The sequence below is a fragment of the Cricetulus griseus genome (assembly GCF_003668045.3).
Source record: "Cricetulus griseus strain 17A/GY chromosome 1 unlocalized genomic scaffold, alternate assembly CriGri-PICRH-1.0 chr1_1, whole genome shotgun sequence".
In the NCBI taxonomy this organism is placed as follows: Eukaryota; Metazoa; Chordata; class Mammalia; order Rodentia; family Cricetidae; genus Cricetulus; species Cricetulus griseus.
The window spans coordinates 31,899,893-31,919,015 of record NW_023276807.1 but is presented as its reverse complement, the minus strand read 5'-3'; the positions used below and the strand labels follow the sequence as shown (position 1 = coordinate 31,919,015).

At 52.2% G+C, this 19,123-nt stretch overlaps 1 protein-coding gene and 1 long non-coding RNA gene across 13 annotated transcripts; one reads left to right on the top strand and one right to left on the bottom strand.

The window, feature by feature from the left end:
- Positions 1 to 1,145: 1,145 nt before the first annotated feature.
- LOC100754792 (heat shock protein HSP 90-beta) lies at positions 1,146 to 11,446 on the top strand. Of its 12 annotated transcripts, none has more exons than XM_027387396.2 (15): positions 1,146 to 1,269; positions 2,848 to 2,928; positions 3,309 to 3,409; positions 4,549 to 4,631; positions 6,399 to 6,480; positions 6,607 to 6,809; positions 6,892 to 7,031; positions 7,163 to 7,297; positions 7,394 to 7,491; positions 7,637 to 7,715; positions 8,311 to 8,411; positions 8,780 to 8,888; positions 9,103 to 9,191; positions 10,290 to 10,489; positions 10,864 to 11,446. In XM_027387396.2, the coding sequence occupies exons 4-15, from the start codon at positions 4,603 to 4,605 to the stop codon at positions 10,973 to 10,975; spliced, it is 1,377 nt and encodes a 458-aa protein (XP_027243197.1). In that variant the 5' UTR covers positions 1,146 to 1,269; positions 2,848 to 2,928; positions 3,309 to 3,409; positions 4,549 to 4,602; the 3' UTR covers positions 10,976 to 11,446. The 12 variants fall into 12 exon arrangements, with proteins under 12 accessions (XP_027243197.1, XP_035308579.1, XP_035308578.1 ...); XM_035452688.1 differs by having other exon boundaries at positions 3,168 to 3,409; positions 7,637 to 7,709; positions 8,314 to 8,411; XM_035452687.1 differs by having other exon boundaries at positions 3,168 to 3,409; positions 7,637 to 7,709.
- A 2,181-nt stretch (positions 11,447 to 13,627) lies between these two features.
- On the bottom strand, positions 13,628 to 19,119 carry LOC118239674. The gene is made up of 2 exons (XR_004772444.1): positions 15,507 to 19,119; positions 13,628 to 15,314 (listed from the first exon to the last, which is right to left on the bottom strand). It is a non-coding gene; the product is annotated as an uncharacterized LOC118239674 (long non-coding RNA).
- Positions 19,120 to 19,123: the final 4 nt, after the last annotated feature.

Below are 19,123 nucleotides of genomic sequence, written 5' to 3'. Positions count from 1 at the left end.
CACCTCCTCAGGGCCCAGTCTTTCTCTAGGGAGAATGACCGCACCTTTTCCCTGTGATGTTTAGTACTGGTAATTGTTAATTAGTTAATGGTTTCTCTGGGGGACAGGCTCCTTGAGAAGGTAGGGTGAGGCAGGCAGCCTGGATGGTATGATCTCTCCTCAGGACCCTCCCCAGCCTCTGGGTCACCCTACAGTAGGGAGTGCAATTGTAGGGATAGTGAAAAAATCCTTTCCTTTTTGCTGCCATCAGAAAATAAGGAAGGTATCCTTGCTGGGGCCCCTAGAGGCACGTGATGGCCTACCCCACCCCACCCCCAAGCCATCGGAGGATTAGGATGATTTGAGACTCCGCAAGCTTCCAGTCCTAACGGTTATCATCTTGGATTGGGACAGTGAGATACCGGGCTAGGGCAAATGGATGTGCAGGATGTGAGGCTTTTCCTGGCTCCCCCTTCTCCGGTCTCCAGCTGTGTTTCAGTTTTCCTCGTGGCGTCAGGGCTGTCCCCTAAGCAAACAGCCTTCAAGGCAAAGTTGCTGGGGGTCGGGGGAATGCTTGTCTGTGAAGGCTGGAGAGAAAACAAAATACACCCCTGCGTCCAGGTTCCAGAACAATTAAGTCTGAGGTATCCCACCAGGGTAGGGGGCGGAAAGTCTTCTTTTAGGGAGAAGGAGGGGTGGAGAGGAAGAAGGCTGTCTTAGAAGGGCGCGTGTGAGGGGGTGCTAAAAGTAAAACGGTGGAGTGTGAGTGATGGCGTGGGCGGGGTTCGGTGAGGAATAACGGAACACCTGAGGTGGCGTGGGGGCGTCTGGGCCTGTGTGAACAGAGGGCTTGTCTGTGCAAGAGTCCCGCCGTGGAATGTGTAGGAGTTAGGAACACAGGCTCAGCGCAGAAATTAGGGGTGCCCAGTGTGGGACCGAGCCCTCTCCCAGGCTGGCGTGTCCTAGGGGTGCCCAGGGTGGGACCGTGCCCCCTCCCAGGCTCGCATGTATGGGTGACGGTTGGGAAGGGTCCGAAGATGTGCTCGCCACCGAAGCAAGCCGCCCAGGCGGGCCTAGGAGCACGGTCTTTGGGACCGGGAGTCCATAACTGCTGAGGGGGGTGGCGGGGAACCCGGGGGCGGGGCCAGGGCGGCGGCTGTCGCCGGAGGAGGTGGCCCGCACGGCCCGGGGCGGGCCCAGCAGAGGGCGGGTTTGAAAGCGCTCGGGCGGGCGCGGGAAGCGCGGGCCGAGCGCGCAGATTTCGGCGCGGGAGGTGTCCTTCTCCAGCAGGTGCTCGGAGGGCCCGGGTGGGGCGCGCCGGGGGCTCCGGGGCGCAGCGTGGCGTGTCCGGCCTGCCACGAGGGGAAGGGAGGCCTGGCCTGCCAGCTCCTCGGCCGCGACGGGGACTCGGGGTGCGGCCCCCACGCGGCGCAGCACGTGGCGCGCATGGGTCTGGCTCTGGGTTTGGGGGTGGTCCTTCTGTGGGGACCCGGGTGAAGCCTGCCTTCTCGACCTGAAAGCCACTGTCACCAAGCTGACCTCCTCAGAGGGTCGGCAAGTGAGCGCGGTTCAATGTGACCGACCGCTCCTGTTTGAAGCAGAGAGGGGCCGCGTTGCCTTCTGTCCCGAGGCAAGGAGGATAGGGATTCGGGTGTTCGTAGGAAGGCGGGGGTGCTGCTCCTTCACCGGCTAAACGCCTGTCGTTGGCCTCCCTTTCTCGGGCGCGTCCTCATTTACTTAACACGGAGAGTGAATGAGTGACAGGACGAGGACGCGCACACCCAGGCTCCCGGTGGAGGAAGGCTTATTCCACCCCTGCACCCCACCCCACTCCAGCCCTCTTTCCAACCTAGTGCCCCCTCTTCTTGATCACCCCCCTCCCATGTCCTGCCTGTGTGACCTTTGCATGCGATAATGTATGTGTCATGGGATGGCTGTGAGGTGCCTTGAACATGAAACTAATGTTATTTGGGGCCCCGAGAATGACCCGGATCGCCCAACTTGTTTTAACCCTTTAGTTGGAGCAGAATTCCCCTCCTCGAAGTCTACAGGGCTAGCTGGGGAGCCGTTTTAATTTCTCCTTCCCCACCCCAGAAGAAATCTACAATAATATATACATTGAGTATTCATGCTGGTTCCCTCACCCACTGTCTCTGCAGCTTTTGTCAAGTGCTGCAGCCTGTCTGAACCTCAGTTGGCCTTGTCTAGTAGAAGCTGTCTAGTACTAGCTTCTGGGCAGCTGGAAAAGGGTTGTCTGCATACTGCAACTAAAGAAAGACTGATGTAGCACGAGTTTCGTGGAGAAACAGATATGTGCGCGGTGTTGGGACCCTGGGACATGGAAGGGCTCAGATTGGTGGTTGCTTTCAGGGCACCACCTGCACAGGTCAAGGCATGGTTGAAATGACACCAGAATCCCCAAACTGCTTATCAGATCACTGAACAGGCAAAAACAAAGCACCTGAACTGTGAATGGAATTAGCTATGTGGGCAGGACCCAAGGTCTGTCCGTGGCTTTAACTGGTGCCCAGGAGTGGGGTGGGGATCGTGTGTGTGTGTGTGTGTGTGTGTGTGTGTGTGTGTGTGTGTGTGTGTGTGTGTAGGAATAAATACTTCTCCAAGCTCCAAGTCTAGGCCAGTTTTCTGAAGGAAGCGTGTACCCCTGTCCTGTCTGGCTTGAGGCTACACTCATTCTCCTGGTGTATGGGAGGGGTGGAGTGGCTGTGCTGAGGACTGTATGTGACGGGGGTCCCTTTCCAGTCAAATAGAGACCTGAGATCTCAGGCTTTCCTCAGCCCCCCAGCAGAGCCTTCTTGTCCTAGGAGAAAGTAGCAATACTGCTGCTTACCACTCTGTCCCTGTGCCTAGAACGGTGCCTGGCTGACACACAGAGACCTTCAGGAACTACTTCTTGGAACCATTGGAAGGAGCCTTCTGCCTCATCAGGAGGTGTGTGAGTTTGCTGCCTAGGACTGAGAAGACCTTTGGACAGTCTGAGGTTTACCAATAGAAGGGTAAAAGCTGTTGCAAGGCCACGGGTGATCAGCTGTGACTCTTTGTCTGGGTGGGCGGGGCTGCAAGTGCTAGCTGCACCTGAGAGCAGACCTGGCCACCTCATGCTTAGCTCCCCCGCTGAGTCTTCTGCTGTCTTATCTTGAAGCTACAGGGTGACTCTTTATCTCTCCCAGCTTTGCTAGTGCTTCCAGCTTCTGCAGCTACTTAGCTTGTGAGACTACGGAATGGGGCCCCTCGGAATGGGGCCCCTCGAGGCCTGAGGGATTCTCCCCTGACAAGCCTTTGCCACTTTTTCACTCTGGACCCTCACCCAGGACCCAGCTTTCTGCCTGAGCCTGAGCTAGGACTCCCTCCTGGGGACTACCCGGGTTCCTTTGGCTGCAGCCCTACTGCCCACTTTGAGTCTACGAATCCGGTGAGTGATGAGACATGAGACAGGAGCAGCCTGCCCTAGGCAAGAAGTAGCAGTCTGAGCGGGTCCATATGAGGGAGTGCCTTGTATATTCTGGTCCTGCTCCCCTGCTGCAGAACTGCTTAGCCTGCTGGTGCTGGGTGTCTGTTCTTTGTGAGTGGGCCCTGAGAGAGATGCTGAGGGGTGGCCAGAAGCTTGGGAATGAACACCCTGTTAGGGCCTGTATGCCACACTTCCCTTCAAGGCCACTGTCACAAAGGAGAAGAGGATAGTGGCCTGGGACTGGGAAAGGAACTGAGAGGGGATGGGGTGGCCCTGGGGTCAGGACTTGGGTCAAAAAAAGGAACATACATGCTAGGCTGTGGAAAAGGCTTATTCCCTCCCATCATTATGAAATATATTCTTGGAAAACTGGTCGAGGAATTCAGGACGCCCCTAGGCAGTGAGTGGTTGGAACGAAAAGCTTAGATACTGACAGCAGAATCTTGAGTCCTGGTTATTCTAGGGAACTGAATGGGAAGGTCCATCCATTGTGTCTGGTCTGTGTGTGTCCATGTGTCCCTTCCGTCCATCCGTTCCCCCCCTCCCAGCCTTGATTGGGTGGGATTGGGGGCCCTGGAGAGTGAGAAGGCAGACAGACTTACAGCAGGCCCTAGGGGACCTAAGTTCCTGAAGATCTGTTTGCTGTTTCACACTCTCCTTCCTTTCCCCTCTGCTCTGTGTCCTTCCCTTTGCCTCCGGGTCCTCTCTCTCAGTCCACTGTCATCACTGCCCCTGGCCTCCTTCATCTCTCTTCTGTCTTTGGCTCTCTTTCCCCGCCTCTCAATCATGCCTCCTCCTCTCCTGATCCCCACCCTTCGGTTTCCAAGCTTATAAACTGCGTCTGCTGTTGGATAAAAATAGCGGTGGCAGCGGCCAGGCCGGCAGCCAGGTGCAGTCCAATCAGGCAGAGACCACAGATCTGGCTTACTGGGGCCAAAGGCCAGGTGGGGCTGGGTTGAGTGGTCCTGAGCCTACAGAGGTTCATAAGGGGCCTTCCCTTGTCTGTGCTGTGTGCCTGGCCCTACCCCCAAGAGTCTGAGAAGGGCCTGGGGCAGTGTGGAAGCAGAGCCAGACAGGGCCTCAATATTCCTTTACCCCAGAAAAAGCCAGAGGGAGGGAGCTGCCAGCCAGGCACAACCGACAACACTGGAACCATGACAACCAGCCACCAGCCTCAGGACAGGTACTAGGGAGGAGGTGGGGAGGGGAGCTGGTCTGGGAATCTTAGGGAATGGGTGTCTAGGGTAGGGGTTGGGGTAGGTGCAATATTTGGACTTGAAGTTATCTCACTGCTAACTGCTCCCAGGCTGGTGATTCTGAGTCAGGTCTGCATCCGGGTGGGGTGGGGAACTTGCATACCTTGGCCAGGAGCTGGCTAGTGTGCCTGCAGGGCTAGGTGGGCAGCAGTCCCCTGCTGGATTGTGTCAGTGTTTCCACTGAGGCTCTGCAGCTAGACAGCAGCTGCTGGCTCCTCCCACCACCACTGTGGGGAGATACTTGGCTGCCTCCCTCATTCCAAAACACATCTGGAAGGACTGCCCTGTCCCTGGGGGTTGCCCTAGGGCCTCTTCCTCAGCCCACCCACCCTGCTCTTTGGCCTGACCCTTCTAGCCTCCTGTCTCTGGCCCCCTTGAACTTCCTCAAGCTGGTTAGGGCCGGGAATGTGTGTTACGAGGGAAGAGGCTCTTGAGTTCTCTAGAAGGGGCTAAGGCTTGTGAAAGTTGATGAAGCTGTGCTACCACTCCTTCCAAATGCCCACCTTGTCCTTTGGGTCTTTGGCCCCTCCCAGCTCCTCTTCCCACAATTTCCCCCCTATGCCAAAGGCTATGTAACTAGGCCCATTCTGACTGGTTAGCTTCATCTTTCTGAGTCCATTCCCCACCTGAAAAATCTGGTGTCCGCCTTCTGCAACTTTCCCAGGGGGCAGGTGGGGATTTTAAGTGTAGGTCCCAGTTTCCTGCCTCATTTACTTCCCAGGCTTCCTGGTGCCCCGGGCCAGCCCCTTAACATCCTGCCCATTTTATTACACTGCTGCCTGGATCCCTAGTCCCCCCTCTGCCCTCCTGTCCTGCATAGCCTTCCCTTGGAATTTTGCCTTCCTCTGGACCAAGCCTTGAGAATCTTGACCTCAAGGGGAAAGTTTGAAGCCTGTGGTGGTCATGGCTCAGACCTGCCCACTTGGGTTACTTCCTCTGGCATTCCTGCTTAAGGCTTGCAAAGAGCTAAGCTCCTGTTTCCCTGGCCAGACCTGTCTCACTGTGTCAAGCCTCCTCGCCACCATCTCTGAAGTACGAGGGCGTTGGCTAAGGGCAGGGACTGGGGTTGCTAAGCGTATAGGCAAGTACTATCCAGAGTCACTGGCTCTATGCTGTTGCGCTCAGGACCAGATGGCATCCATAGGCCTTAGTCTGCCTGTCCTGCCTTGCCCTGCCCTACCCTGGGTAGTTTGGCCTACAAAACTGGTTCTGTCTGCTGAGGGGGAAAAAGATATTATAGCTCCCTACTTCCCAGCCCCCTCAGGCACCCAGCTCATCTGTCCCACTGGGTCCAGAATGGTCTGGATGTTTCTTAACTTCAGAGTCCTTCAGGAACTCCTGAGTTCCTGCTTAGACTGCCTAATGACTTCCAGCCTATGTGGTGGGATGGGAGAGGCTTGTGTTCATTCTTTTATCTACCCACCAGCCCTTTAGCAAAGTTCCAAAACCATTGCTGAATCTGAGGGTCCCACTGCTTCCCAGCCCAAAGGCCTTCTGTCACCCATGTCATCCAGAACTGTGCTCTTCTCCTTTGACCCATCTAACATCCTGCACTATACCTTAGGAGCACACATCGCCATACGCCTTCATAGAAGGACACGTGTGCACATGGACACACAGAGCTAGGACAGCTGGGAAGACTGGGAGGGAGGAAGGGTGGGCTGGTAGGTTACTTTTGCCTTTTTCCTATCCAGGTATAAGGCAGTATGGCTCATCTTCTTCATGCTGGGCCTGGGGACATTGCTCCCCTGGAATTTTTTCATGACAGCAACTCAGGTGAGGCTGGGACCGGGGGAGGCACTAGGTTCTAGAGGACATGTCCCCTAGGCTTTCAAGGCCTGACTCTGTGCCTCTGGGCACAGGGGAGCAGGTTCCAGCACTCAACCTCTGAAAATCCCACAGTATTTCACAAACCGCCTGGACCTGTACCAGAATGTGTCCTCAGCCACTGACAAACCAAGCAAGGACACCGAGGCCTTGCCTGCCCCCACAGTGACCTTGCCAGAGCGAAGTCCTCTCAGTGCCATCTTCAGCAATGTCATGACTTTGTGTGCCATGTTGCCCCTGCTGCTCTTCACCTGCCTCAACTCTTTTCTGCATCAGAGGTGAGCCTTCCCACCCAGGCTGCCCCAGGCTGCCCCCCCTTCCACTCAGGCCCTTCCTGACCCTCCCCCCACACACACACAGGATCTCTCAGTCTGTTCGGATCCTGGGCAGCCTGGTGGCCATCCTGCTGGTGTTCCTCATCACTGCCATCTTGGTGAAAGTGGAGGTGGATGCCCTGACTTTCTTCATCATCACCATGATCAAGATCGTGCTCATTAACTGTAATTGGGGGACAGGGTGTGGGGAGCTCTGGGCCCGGGTTGGGAGTTGGGGCAGAGATAAGGGCAGTTCGGGTTAAGGCTCCCTGGGAGCTGCTTGTCCTTGCTGACATGCTGTCTACACTGTTCCACAGCATTTGGTGCCGTTTTGCAAGCCAGCCTCTTTGGTCTGGCTGGCGTCCTGCCTGCCAACTACACAGCCCCCATCATGAGTGGCCAGGGCCTGGCTGGCTTCTTCACCTCTGTGGCCATGATCTGTGCCATTGCCAGTGAGTCCTACTGCCCCACTTGCTGGTTGTGGGGAGGCAGGACAGGGTGATTTAGAGTGGTGGAGTATGTCTGATCTTGTCCACTGTCTGCCCCAGGTGGCTCCAAGCTGTCAGAAAGTGCCTTTGGCTATTTTATCACAGCCTGTGTATTTGTCATCTTGGCCATAGTGTGTTACCTGGCTCTGCCTCGGCTGGTGAGCAAATGGAGGAAGTTGGCTTTGGGGATGAGGGAGGGCCCAGGGTTTCAAAGCAGGGGTGTCCTGAAATTGAAACATGGCAAATTGGGGTTCTGGAGATGCCCCTGACACTACTTCTTTCCCCATCTCCCTTGCTGAACAGGAATTCTATCGGTATTACCTACAGCTGAACCTTGAGGGGCCCTCTGACCAGGAGACCAAGTTGGATCTTATCAGTAAAGGTCTTAACTACTAAAGGAAGTCTGGGGGGAGCAGGTGTGGGTACGTTGTATTAACTGGCAGCTATGAGCCAAAGGAGGACAGTGACCACGAGGAAGGTGGGGTAACATAGGACTAAGAGCTGGCAAAGACACATGGAGACCTTAGGGGACTTAGAATTTTGCCGAGTTGGTTAGTTTGCTCAAAGCCCTGAGTTGATTCCTGCTCTGGCCAAGGTGGTACACATGTAACCTCCACATTTGAGAAGTAGAGGCAGGAGAATCAGAAATTCAAGGTCATCCTTGGCTATACAGTGAGTTCAAGGCCAGCTGGAACTACATAAAACCTTGTCTCAATAAGGAATATAGGAGAACTTGGATTACCCTGAATGTCTTGGGCATTTGTACAGAGGTAGCAGTTTCAGAGGGAACAGAGAGTAACAAGAGCTCCTGGGGGAAGGGTAGCTCCCAGGGGCTTGAATCGAGGGCATTTAGGTCCTTGGGTGTCAGGGTATAACCGTGGACCAGCCAGTTAAGGAAGGTGTCCACCTCTAGCTCAATTTTCCAATTGCTTTGTCCTCCTGAAAACTTACAGATCCTTCTCTAACCTCTCACCCAGCAGGAGAGGAACCAAGAGGAGGAAGAGAGGAATCCGGGGTACCAGCTCGCAGCTCTCCACCCAGCAGCAAAAACCACTCTATCAAGGCTATACTTAAGAATGTATGTGGGGCTGGGGTGTGCTGCCCCCTTTCTGACCTAAGATGGAGCTTTCTTCTGTCTTCCTTCCTGTGAATGCTCTGTGTGTGTGTGTGTGTGTGTGTGTGTGTGTGTGTGTGTGTGTGTGTGTGTGTGTGTGTGTAGAATTCTTTGATCTTTTTGGGGGGGATTCAAAACGGTTTCACTGTGTAGCCCTGGCTGTCATGGAACTCACTCTGTAGCAGACTAGGCTGGCCTTGAACTCAGATCCACCTGCCCTTGACTCCCAAGTGCTGGGATTAAAGGCCTCCACTGTCTGGCTTTTTGGTCTTTTGTACCTAGTCACCATGACAACTAGAAACCTGGATGGAATCTCTTTTCTCTCTCTCCAGATCTCAGTCCTGGCTTTGTCCGTCTGCTTCATTTTCACTGTCACCATTGGGTTGTTCCCTGCTGTGACTACTGAGGTTGAATCCAGCATTGCCGGCACCAGTGCCTGGAGTAAGGGCTCCAGCTTCCGGGACAGATTCAGCCAGTGTCTAGAGTGGGACCAGGGGTGGAGCATGGGCAGCCTGGGGACCCTTCTGCCCAGATGGATCTTCATGGGCCTATTTGCCCTGCCATTGGCTGGAAACATCTCTTTGTTGTAGAGTGAGGAGGCCGAGGCCCAGAGAGGGCCAGGTATTGTATCTAAGTCTCTCTTTTCCTCTTCCAGAGAGCTACTACTTCATTCCTGTGGCTTGTTTCTTAAATTTCAATGTCTTTGACTGGCTAGGCCGGAGTCTCACAGCTATTTGCATGTGGGTGAGTAGAATATGGGCTGTGGGGCGTGTAGACTCAAAGTGTCCAACTGAGGCCAGGAGGGACCCCCAGAAAGTATAATGGTGGGTAGTGCTGGGAGTTTGGCTCTCTGGTTTGGCTTGCCTAATGTCCATGACCCCTGGGTTCCATCTGTAACCCTGTAGGAAGGGGAAAAAAATACAGTGGGAAGGGAACTGTCTCTTTCAAATCTATACATAACTTATGTTTAACTATGTATATAGTTCCTGTTTTTATTTTTAAATTTGTATTGTTACTTTTTTTTTTTTTTTTCTGGGACAGGCTCTCACTAGGTAACCCTAGTTGTCCTTGGACTTGCTATTGTAGATCAGGTTGTCCTCAAACATTCATCTGCCTTTGCTTCCCAAGGGCATGTGCCACCACGGTCCAGGTACCCAGTGTATGTGGGGTGTGTGCATGTGAGTGCAGGTGCCCACAGAGGCCAGAGAGGCCAACAGAGCCCCTGGAGCTGGAGTTACAGGAGGTTGTGAGCTGCTTGGTGTGGGTGCTGGGAATTGAACCTGGGTCTTCTGCAAGAGCAGTATTCACTCTTAACTGCTGAGCCATCTCTCCAGCCTACATGTACAGTTCTTAGGTGTGTAACTTGGCAGGGTCATGTATGTGCCTGCACATGTATCTACCCAGACCAAAATATGCATTCCAGTATTTAGGACTGGGGGTGTTGCTTAGTAGATAAGACTGCTTGCCTCGAATACTTCATGAACCCCTGAGTTTGACCCAGAACAGCTCATATGTCAACTATGGTAGTGCATACCTGAAATCCCAGCACTTGGGAGCTAGAAACAGGAGGATCAGAAGTTCCAGGTCAATCTTGGCTACACAGTGAACTTGAGGCCAGCCTGGGATAAGTGAGAATTTGTCTGGAAGGAAGGAAGGAAGGAAGGAAGGAAGGAAGGAAGGAAGGAAGGAAGAAAAAAATCAGTATCCCATAGGCTCCACTGTACCTCTGGCAATTAGCATTCCCCAAAGTTAACCAGGCCTTGAGGTTTTATCCAAGTCCCTGGGGCCCCTGAGTAGACAGTGGGTATTGATATGGGCTGGGCCATTGCCTGTTCCTTGCAGCCTGGTAAGGATAGCCTCTGGTTGCCAGTTTTGGTGGTCTCCAGGATCGTGTTTATTCCCCTGCTTTTGCTATGCAAAGTGAAACATCGCTACTACTTGCGTTCCATCTTTACCCACGACGCCTGGTTCATCATCTTCATGGCTGCCTTTGCCTTCTCCAACGGCTACCTTGCCAGCCTCTGCATGTGCTTCGGGCCCAAGTGAGTGGGGCCAGGAGGGAATTTGGTGGCATCAGGAGGGATTAATTTAATTAAGAGTTCCAGGATGTTCCCCAGTAGAGGGAAATGGCAGTAAGAGAGTCCTTCATCTCAAAGCTGCAAGGAGCTGGTTGTGGCAAAATGCCTGGCTTGGGGTCGTGGTGGGCAGTGATGGGCAGTGTAGGTAACGGCTTCAAGTGTGCTCATGCTGAGTTGTGTTGTGGGAGACAGGGCAGAGGTTGCCCGAGACACGTTTCCACAAGCAGTGTGCCGTTTCCACAAGCAGTGTGCCGGGATTGGGAGTTTAGGATTTTATGCGTGGGGGATGGGGCTGAGCTGGGTTGGGCTCTCCTAAAATCTCCCTGCCTTCCTTTTAGGAAAGTCAAGCCAGCTGAGGCGGAGACAGCGGGAAACATCATGTCTTTCTTTCTTTGTCTGGGCCTGGCTCTGGGAGCTGTATTGTCCTTCCTGTTACGGGCACTTGGGTGACCATGTAGGGACAGACAGACTGCACTGCCTGCCCGCTTCCTGCTCGTTTTCATCCCTGCCTGGGATGAGTGGGGTCCAGAGGTTTGCTCTTCTGGCTGACCTTGGCTTTCTTCTGGCCTGTGCTGGGCCCCAGGGAGGGAGCCTCTTCGGATGGACTTGGGATTGAGGGATCAGAATGGCAAGGAGGCACATTCTCTCATGGAAAGCTCTGACTGTCCCTGCTTAAAGCAAGTACACGGCGCTCCTAGGCTGAGAGAGCTCCAGAAGAGCCATCTATCTGCTTCTCACAAGGATGGGGTGGGGGTGGGGGGCTGACTGGTGTATCATGTGATCTGTTGATGTTCCTTCTCCTTCCTTCTATGCCTGTTCTCCTTGTCCCCGTTCCTTGTCATTTTACTGCCTTTTTATACTGACAGAAACCAGGTGCCTTCAGAGGCTCTCGGATTAAATAAACTTTTGGCTTTTTTGTTTTGTTTTGCTTTGCTTTCCTCCACAGTTCCCTGTGTCCTCCCGAGGCTTAACCCCTTGGAGAGGAAGACTGGCAGCCTGAGTCTAGGACTTGAACATGACGCAAGGTTGGACCTGGGTATAGGGGAGGTGGAGTCTCTTTAGCCTCAGAGACTCCAGTGCCCCCAGACTGTGGCCCAGATCTAAAAAGTCCAAGTTTTTCTTCTCTTTTTTTTTTTTTTTTTTTTGACAAGAGGGTGACCTTGAACTGTTCCTCCTGCCTTACCTCAAGTGCTGGTACTGCAGGTGTGTACCATCATGTCCTGGATCTAGGGACTGAATCCAGGGCTCTGTGCACGCTAGGCACGCACTCTAACTGAGCTACACGCCAGCCCCTCCTTCTTACTTTCTTATCAGTGGAAGCAGCTTCAGGTCTCTGTCTTCACTGCTACCCTCCCCTCCTCCACAATGCTGTCCTCAGCCCCTGGAATGAACTCTGCCAAACCGGCCAATACCACCCCCAGCTTCTGGCTGTTCTCCCGCATCCCTGGGCAGGAAAAGGCTGAGGCCTGAGTTCTCCCTTACCTTGGCTCCAGGCCCTGACACCAAAGCCCAGGCTGCCAGACTTCCTGGAGAACAAGGGTCCTATGTGTCCTCATGTTGGGGTTGGACCTTCCCTTTTTCCAACCACACTGTGGTAGGAAGAAGGGTGGGTTTATGTGGGATGTGAGTGAGATCGTCTCAGTGGAGGGGACATTACCACGGCTACTCCAGCTCAGGATTGGCTGTGTGAGTGGAGATGAGAGACGAGTGCCCCAGCCCTGGGAGGTGTCTCTGGCTTTTCCCAGAAATGCAGGAGCTTTGGCCTCCTGGTCCAGAGTGTTTGCTGGTCTTTGACTACTGATGACTACAGGGTTGGCCCTACTTTTAGGACTTCCTTTTTCACAGAAACTTCATTTAAACCAGTGGTTCTCAACCTTCCTAATGCTAAGACCCTTTAATACAGTTCCTCATGTGGTGACCCCTAACCATAAAATTATTTTCATTGCTATTTCATAACTATCATTTTGCTGCTGTTAGGAATCATAATGTAAATGTGTGTGTTTTTCAGTGGTCTTAAGCAATCCCTGTAAAAGGGTTGTTTGATCTCTAAAGGGGTCTCAACCCACAGGCTGAGAACGGTTGATTTAAGTGAAGGCTTCAGGCCTCATTGGTAGTGGCTTTTCTTCTCCTTTGTTCGTCTTGGTTTGGTTTTTGAGACAGGGTATCTCTGTATAACTGGCTGCCCTGAAACTTTGTAGACCAAGCTGGCCTCAAATACAGATACCCACCTGCCTCTGCTGGCATTAAAGGCATGCGCTCCAGGCAGGGTTTCTCTATGTAGCCCTGACTGTCTTGGAACTTGTCCTGTAGACCAGGCTGGCCTCTAACAGAGATCTGCCTGCCTCCGCCTCCCTAGTGCTGTGATTAAAGGTTTGCGCCACCAACGCCCGGCTGTTTTCAGTTCTTAATAAGGTCAAGTTTGATAGTGTGTTGGGAGTTAAATGTATCGTTGTACTGGGCACTGAAGTCTATGATTATTTTGTCAAACTATGCCTGAGCCTCTCTTTGCTGTCTGGTTCAAACTGCCTATTCCCTGACTGTGACAAGCTGGTCTCTTCTGCTTTCCCTGAGCTCCACTGACTTCCTCTTGCCCGGAACTCGGAGAGGCCTATCAGCTTTCTTCAGCACTGGCAGTGCCCAGAGAACCTGTATTTCTTCCTACACCCTCTTCACCTGCTCCTGCAGGCTATCTCCTGAGTTTTCCTCCAACCCATCCCAGTGTGGCTTCGGGAAACTGGCCTAGGAGTGGAGGTCCCTGCTTTTCAGAAGAGTGTTCAGAATTCACCAAGATGGTTCTTGCTATGCATTCCTAGCTGGCCTGGTATGTTCCCATGGCTAGTCTCAAAATCATGGCAGTCCTGCTCTAGCCTCCCCAAGGGCTATGATTGTAGTCATAGCCTCACCACAGGGGACTTCTGTACAGCAGTTACAATGGGCTTCTCTCTGGAACATGCACCAACTTCTCCAAAGTATCCTGAAGAGAGAACCAGATTTCATTATGGATGGTTTTGAGCCACCGTGTGGGTGCTGGGAATTGAACTAAGGACCTCTGGAAGAACAGCCAGTGCTCTTAACCTCTGAACCATCTCTCCAGCCCTGTTGTTTGTTTTTTAGAGACAGGGTTGTTTATTTTGGAGACTTCGTAGACCAGGCTCACAGAGATTCTGTCTCTGCCTCCTGAGTGCTGGGACTCAAGGCAAGGGCCACCATTGCTCCCCAGGCTGTTTGTAATGTGACTTATCTCCTGTCATACTCTTCTTGAGGTTAGGGTTTGCATTTTTCTCGGGTTTGACTCTTTGAGCTGAGAGTGCTGCGCCTGGCTCCTACAGGCTCTCTGAAGATGTCCACTTCATTAACTCACGACCATGTGACATCTGTCACTTCTCACCATCTCATGCCCTGCCCAGCTATGTGGTGGCATTCATGTCCTTGCCCCCAGTACTGACCTGAAAGGACAGGGAGACATTTGTGATTCAGCGACTTTACTATTTTCTGTACCTGAATCAGTGTTGAGGAAAATAGCTGGCATATAATCTGATCCCCCAGTCTTCTGCTTGAGGAACTACAGTAATGGCGGCTGACCACATGCAGGCTGGGGGAGGGGGGTTAAGATCATCCTGAAACACTACTGCTAACTTCTGCTTTCTATGAGGGAGGGAGGGCTGAGCAAAGGACTGCCAGGTATCCTTCCTGCCACTGTGCTGGACACCACTTCCTGACATTTCTGTTCAAAGAAGTCTATTAAGCTTCTGTCCTTTCTTGGGTGGCTGCCGCTAACACAAATAATTTCTCTTTACTGTGTGGGCCAAGATGGTGTTGACTTCGGTGCGCCCCCTTGTGGTCATAGTCTACTGCCGTTGAGCCGGCCAGCCCGAGACTGCAGGGATCTGTTTGGTTTTTGCTGTTTATATGAGAAGACTGGTAAATTCTACCTTTTTTTTCAAAAACTAATTTAGCCAGTGGGGAGTGGCACACACCTTTAATCGCAGCACTCGGGAGGTGGAGGCAGGTGGGTCTCAGGGTTCGAGGCCAGCATGGTCTACAGAGAGCCAGAGCTACACAGAGAAACCTTGCATCAAAATCAACAACACAAAGCTGATTTAGGTACAGAAAGGAGGAAATGTGGAAACAGGGATAAAAGGGAGGTGGAGTAACAGGAGAACCCCAATTCTCACAAAAACTAAATTATTCTTAGGATTAAGTTGATAGCAATTCAAAATGGATGTGAGCTGAGAAGTGCAGTCACTAAAGAGAGCTTCGCTGTCTGGTCAGTGCAGACACAGGAACAGTGACTTCAGGAGGCTGGCCAGAAGATCTGGTGCCAAGGCCAGGCTGGCAGAGTCTGCAGGTCCCTAGGGACCATCTGGTTCCTAGGGTGAGGGTGGGCAGAGTCCTGGTCCCCTTTAACCCATCAGAGGCTCTGTCCTAGCCAGGCTCTGAGAGCCTAGCAGTCCACTGGGGCTCCCTGTATTTTCAAGGTGTGTCTATGCAGCCTCTACAGCTGTGGCAGTCCAAATAACCAGCCGCTTTCTGGATTCAGGCTGTGGGGAGTGCTAAGTGTAGGTCAGCAGGGCGCTGTGAAGGCCTTTTTCTGCCCAAGACAGCAGCAACCTCTTCCTTGGCTTTTTCTGAGGATGGGGCGGCCACGGCTTGAATTCAGATCCGTAGAGTGTCTGTCTGGGGCCCCAGGTGTTCAAACCTGAACAAGCTTCTCCTCCTCCGTGGTTCTGGTTCCCCTCACCAGGACATAACTGTATCAGTAAGGACTTGCCAAGGGAATTACAGCCATCTGTCCAGAGATGGTGCAGGGTAAGAAGGTAAGAGCCTTAGTAACCAGATGAGTCTACGCAACCTGGAGTGGTCTATCTAGGCTACTTGCTCCCCTCCCCCACACCTCCAGGCTCTGGAAAGCCTGAGAACCAAGCCTTACCTAGTTACTGGACTTCAAGTGTGTATTACTACGCAGTGTGTATAATATTACCTCTTGCTGTAGTCAGTCAGCGGCTAGGAATCAAGTCCGTGGAGGGCAGGATGTATGCTGGGGTCGGGGGAGGGGCTGCTGACGCTGAGAAAGGTAGGTGATGTCACAGGTCACTTAGTGGGAGCACCTTCCCCACTTGCTTGTGAACTCAGGCATTTGGGAAAGTCAGACTGTGGGACCTCCACTGCACCTTGTGTCAAGGTCACCTTGAACCAGGTACTTAGTGTCTCAGAGTCTCTGTAAACCAGGGAGGGTAACACCTGGAAAATCACTGAGCTGAGTGACAGCAATAGTTTGTCCCTCTGCCCAACACTTAGGTACACTCACTGTCTAACAGTCCTCCCAATAGCTACAGATTGGGACTATTTCCTGCTCTGCCTGTTTTACTGTAGAAAATGAAAGCAGACAGGTCAAAGAACAAGAAAAGATTCTGTAAACTGCAGCTTACTAAATCCTCTAAGCCCCTATCATCTACTCACCCTACACGCAGGCATGGCAGTTCTCAGAGAAAGGGACAAGAAGACAAGGCTCGTCCACTTTCTGGAACACTAGAAGCACCCATCCACATGCCCAAGGATCCCAAGCCTGGCACACTGAACTCAGTCAGCACACCAGGCGAGAGTTCAAGTGTCTCTGCCACCCAGGATCACTGTGGCAGCCCTCCCAGTCCCATATCTGAGTAGAGGCAGGCACAGAGCAGAGCGGATGGCTCAGAAATCCAGTCAGCTGTGACCTGTGTACTGAAAGGGGGTTAAGTGCCTGGGGCGGGACAGGTGGCAGGCAGAACCTTAAATAGGTCATGCATGTGGTGCCAGCTGGTCCCTACCCTGACCGGTCAGCTCCAGCATAAACTTCATTCATGGTACTGTTCACTGTCCCTTGAAGGGGTTGGGAGCACTGGAGGAGGTCAAGCTTGGGAGGACTTCTCAGTAGGAGAGGGGGCAGGTCTATGACTATTTTGGGCTGGCTAGTCACATACCTTAGGGACTTGGGTCCCTGGAATAGAGATGGGCGGTCATGGTGTGGTAATAGGTCAGGTTAATGAGGTTTCCATTTATATTTTGAGAATGGGCTAGGTTGCAAATGTCCCTTTTGTCACCATACCACCCTTAGCAATTCTGTTCTTGCCCATAACTGTCAGCTTGACGAGGCCTGGGTCTTCAAGCCAGACCGGATCTCTCCCACATAGTCCTCTGCCTGCTGGACAGCGGCTCTTGGTGCCCACAGTTGCCTCCCTCCAACCCAGGAGTTCCCACTCCACAAGCCCACAGGCTTTCACTATGTAGTTTAGTCTAGCTTGGAACTCACTACTGTAGCTTAGGGTATGACTTCACTGTTGTAGCTTAAGCTGGCCTGCAACTCACTATGTAGCCCAGGCTGGTTTGGAACTCTGATCTTCCAGCTTCCACTTCCTGGGTGCTGGGATTACAAGCATGTACCACCCCCAGCCTTCAGCCCTACCCTTTTGTCTCTTAGAAAGGTCTCAGCCTCTCTCTCTCTTGCTGGTGGACCTTCCTGCCTGTAACCTTGACCTCCAGGCTGGGTTTTGTGTGATCACTACCTCTCCTCCCTCTTTCCCCTTTTGTCCTCTGGTTCCTCCTTTTGCTATCTCTAGTTGAGACGGTGTCTTAGGAAGCCCAAACTTCCTTTGTAGGTAAGGCAGGCTTAACTAGCCTCAAGTTTACAAAGATCTGCCTGCTTCTGCCTCCCAGGTGCTGGTATTACAGATTTGTGCCAGCATACCTGGATTCATAGTCACTAATTTTAAAAAGTCTTCTAAATGTGTTGTTAGTTTTCTTGATTATGCCAGCAATCAAGTTTTTTTTTAAGTTTTTTGAGAAAGGATTTCTCTGTGTAGCCCTGGCTATCCTGGAAACTCACTCCATAGACCACACTCAAAAGATCTGCCTGTCTCAATCTCTCAAGTGCTGGGATTTAAGGTGTGCACCACTACTGCCTGGCTCAAGACACCCTCTCCCCCAAGACAGCCTTTCTGTAGCTTTGGAGCCTATCCTGGCACTCACTATGTAGACCAGGCTGGCCTCGAACTCACAGAGATCTGCCTGCCTCTGCCTCCCAAGTGCTGGGATTAAAGGTGTGTGCCACCATCCTCGACAACCGTGTTTTCTTTTTAATGAGCATATGTGTATACATGTATGTGTTCATGTAGGGGTGGTACACCTGTGTGGCCATGCATGCAGAGGCCAAAGGACAACCTGGGATGCGTCCTCAGGAAAATTGTCCACCTCCCATGACATAGCATCTCCCCATGGCCAGTAGCTCACCATTTAGGCTGGACTGACTAGCCAGAAAGCCCACAGGTCCTTTGTCTCTCCTTCACTGACTAAGCAGACCCCAGTTCTGCAGATTTCCTACACACTGCCTTTCTTGTTTTGTTTTTACTTTTTTGAGACAGTGTCACATAGCCCACACTGTCCTTAAAGTCACTATGTAGCTGACGGTGATCTTGAATTTTCGCCTGAGTGCTGACATTACAGGCTCTGTGCGACCATGCCAGCTTATGCAGTGCTGGGGTAGAACCCTAGGATATTGTGCATGCACTTGGCCTCCCTGACACACACACACACACACACACACACACACACACACACACACACACACACACACAAGATAGGGGCTTACGTAGCTAAGGTTAGCTTCAAACACTCTATATAGCTGAGGCTGACCTTGAAGATCTCATCCTCCTGCCTACCTGCTGGGATCACAAGCATGCATCCCCGTAACTAGCTATGTTGCATTTTAAAGACATACACATACATAGTATGTGTGGTGTTTTGCCTACATGTATGTAAGTTCACCAGGTACTAACCTGATGCCCACAGAGGCCAGAGACGTTGTCATCAGATACCCTGGAACTGGATTACAAACGGTTCTGAGCCCCATGTGAGTGGTAGGAATTGAACCCATGTCCTCTGAAAGAGCAGCTGGTGTTCTTAACCAGTGAGCTATTTCTCCAGCCCCATAGTATTATTTTTACTTTTCTTAATTATGTGTATGTGTTATGTGAGTATGTGTATGTGATATCAAAGGTGTCAGATTCCCTTGGAGCTGGAGTTATAGGGTTAGCATTAGTTATAGTTGTTAGTTACCTGATGTGGGTGCTGGGACTAAACTTTGAGTCCTTTGCAAGAGCAGTGTATGGTTTTAACCCCTGAGCCATCTCTCCACCTTCCTATTTGCTGTCTTGATTTAATAGACTTAACCAAATGACTAGTTCATTTTCTCAAGCTTATCTGAGAAATTTACAAATATTAAGACTCTCATTTGTTCACCTCATTCTATACGAGGTTAATTCCGGCTGGAGAGATGGCTCAGAGGTTAAGAGCACTGGCTGCTCTTCCATAAGTCCTGAGTTCGATTCCCAGCAACCACATGGTGGCTCACAACCATCTGCAATGAGATCTGGTGCCTTCTTCTGGCCTGTAGGCAAACATGCAGGCAGAACACTGTAAAGAGTCTCATTTGGGCCAGTCGGTGGTGGTGCATGCCTTTAATCCCAGTGCCTGGGAGGCAGAGGCAGGTGGATCTCTGTGAGTTCCAGGCCGGCCTGATCTACAGAGGGAGTTACAGGACAGGCTCCAAAACATACAGAGAAA

What these genes read in the sequence shown, in the direction of transcription:
- LOC100754792 (XM_027387397.2), top strand. Translation starts at nt 4,603, where the DNA reads ATGACAACCAGCCACCAGCCTCAGGACAG. An exon ending in TTTTCATGACAGCAACTCAG is followed by an intron (nt 6,481 to 6,606) that starts GTGAGGCTGGGA and finishes AAAATCCCACAG; the next exon opens with TATTTCACAAACCGCCTGGA. An exon ending in AACTCTTTTCTGCATCAGAG is followed by an intron (nt 6,810 to 6,891) that starts GTGAGCCTTCCC and finishes ACACACACACAG; the next exon opens with GATCTCTCAGTCTGTTCGGA.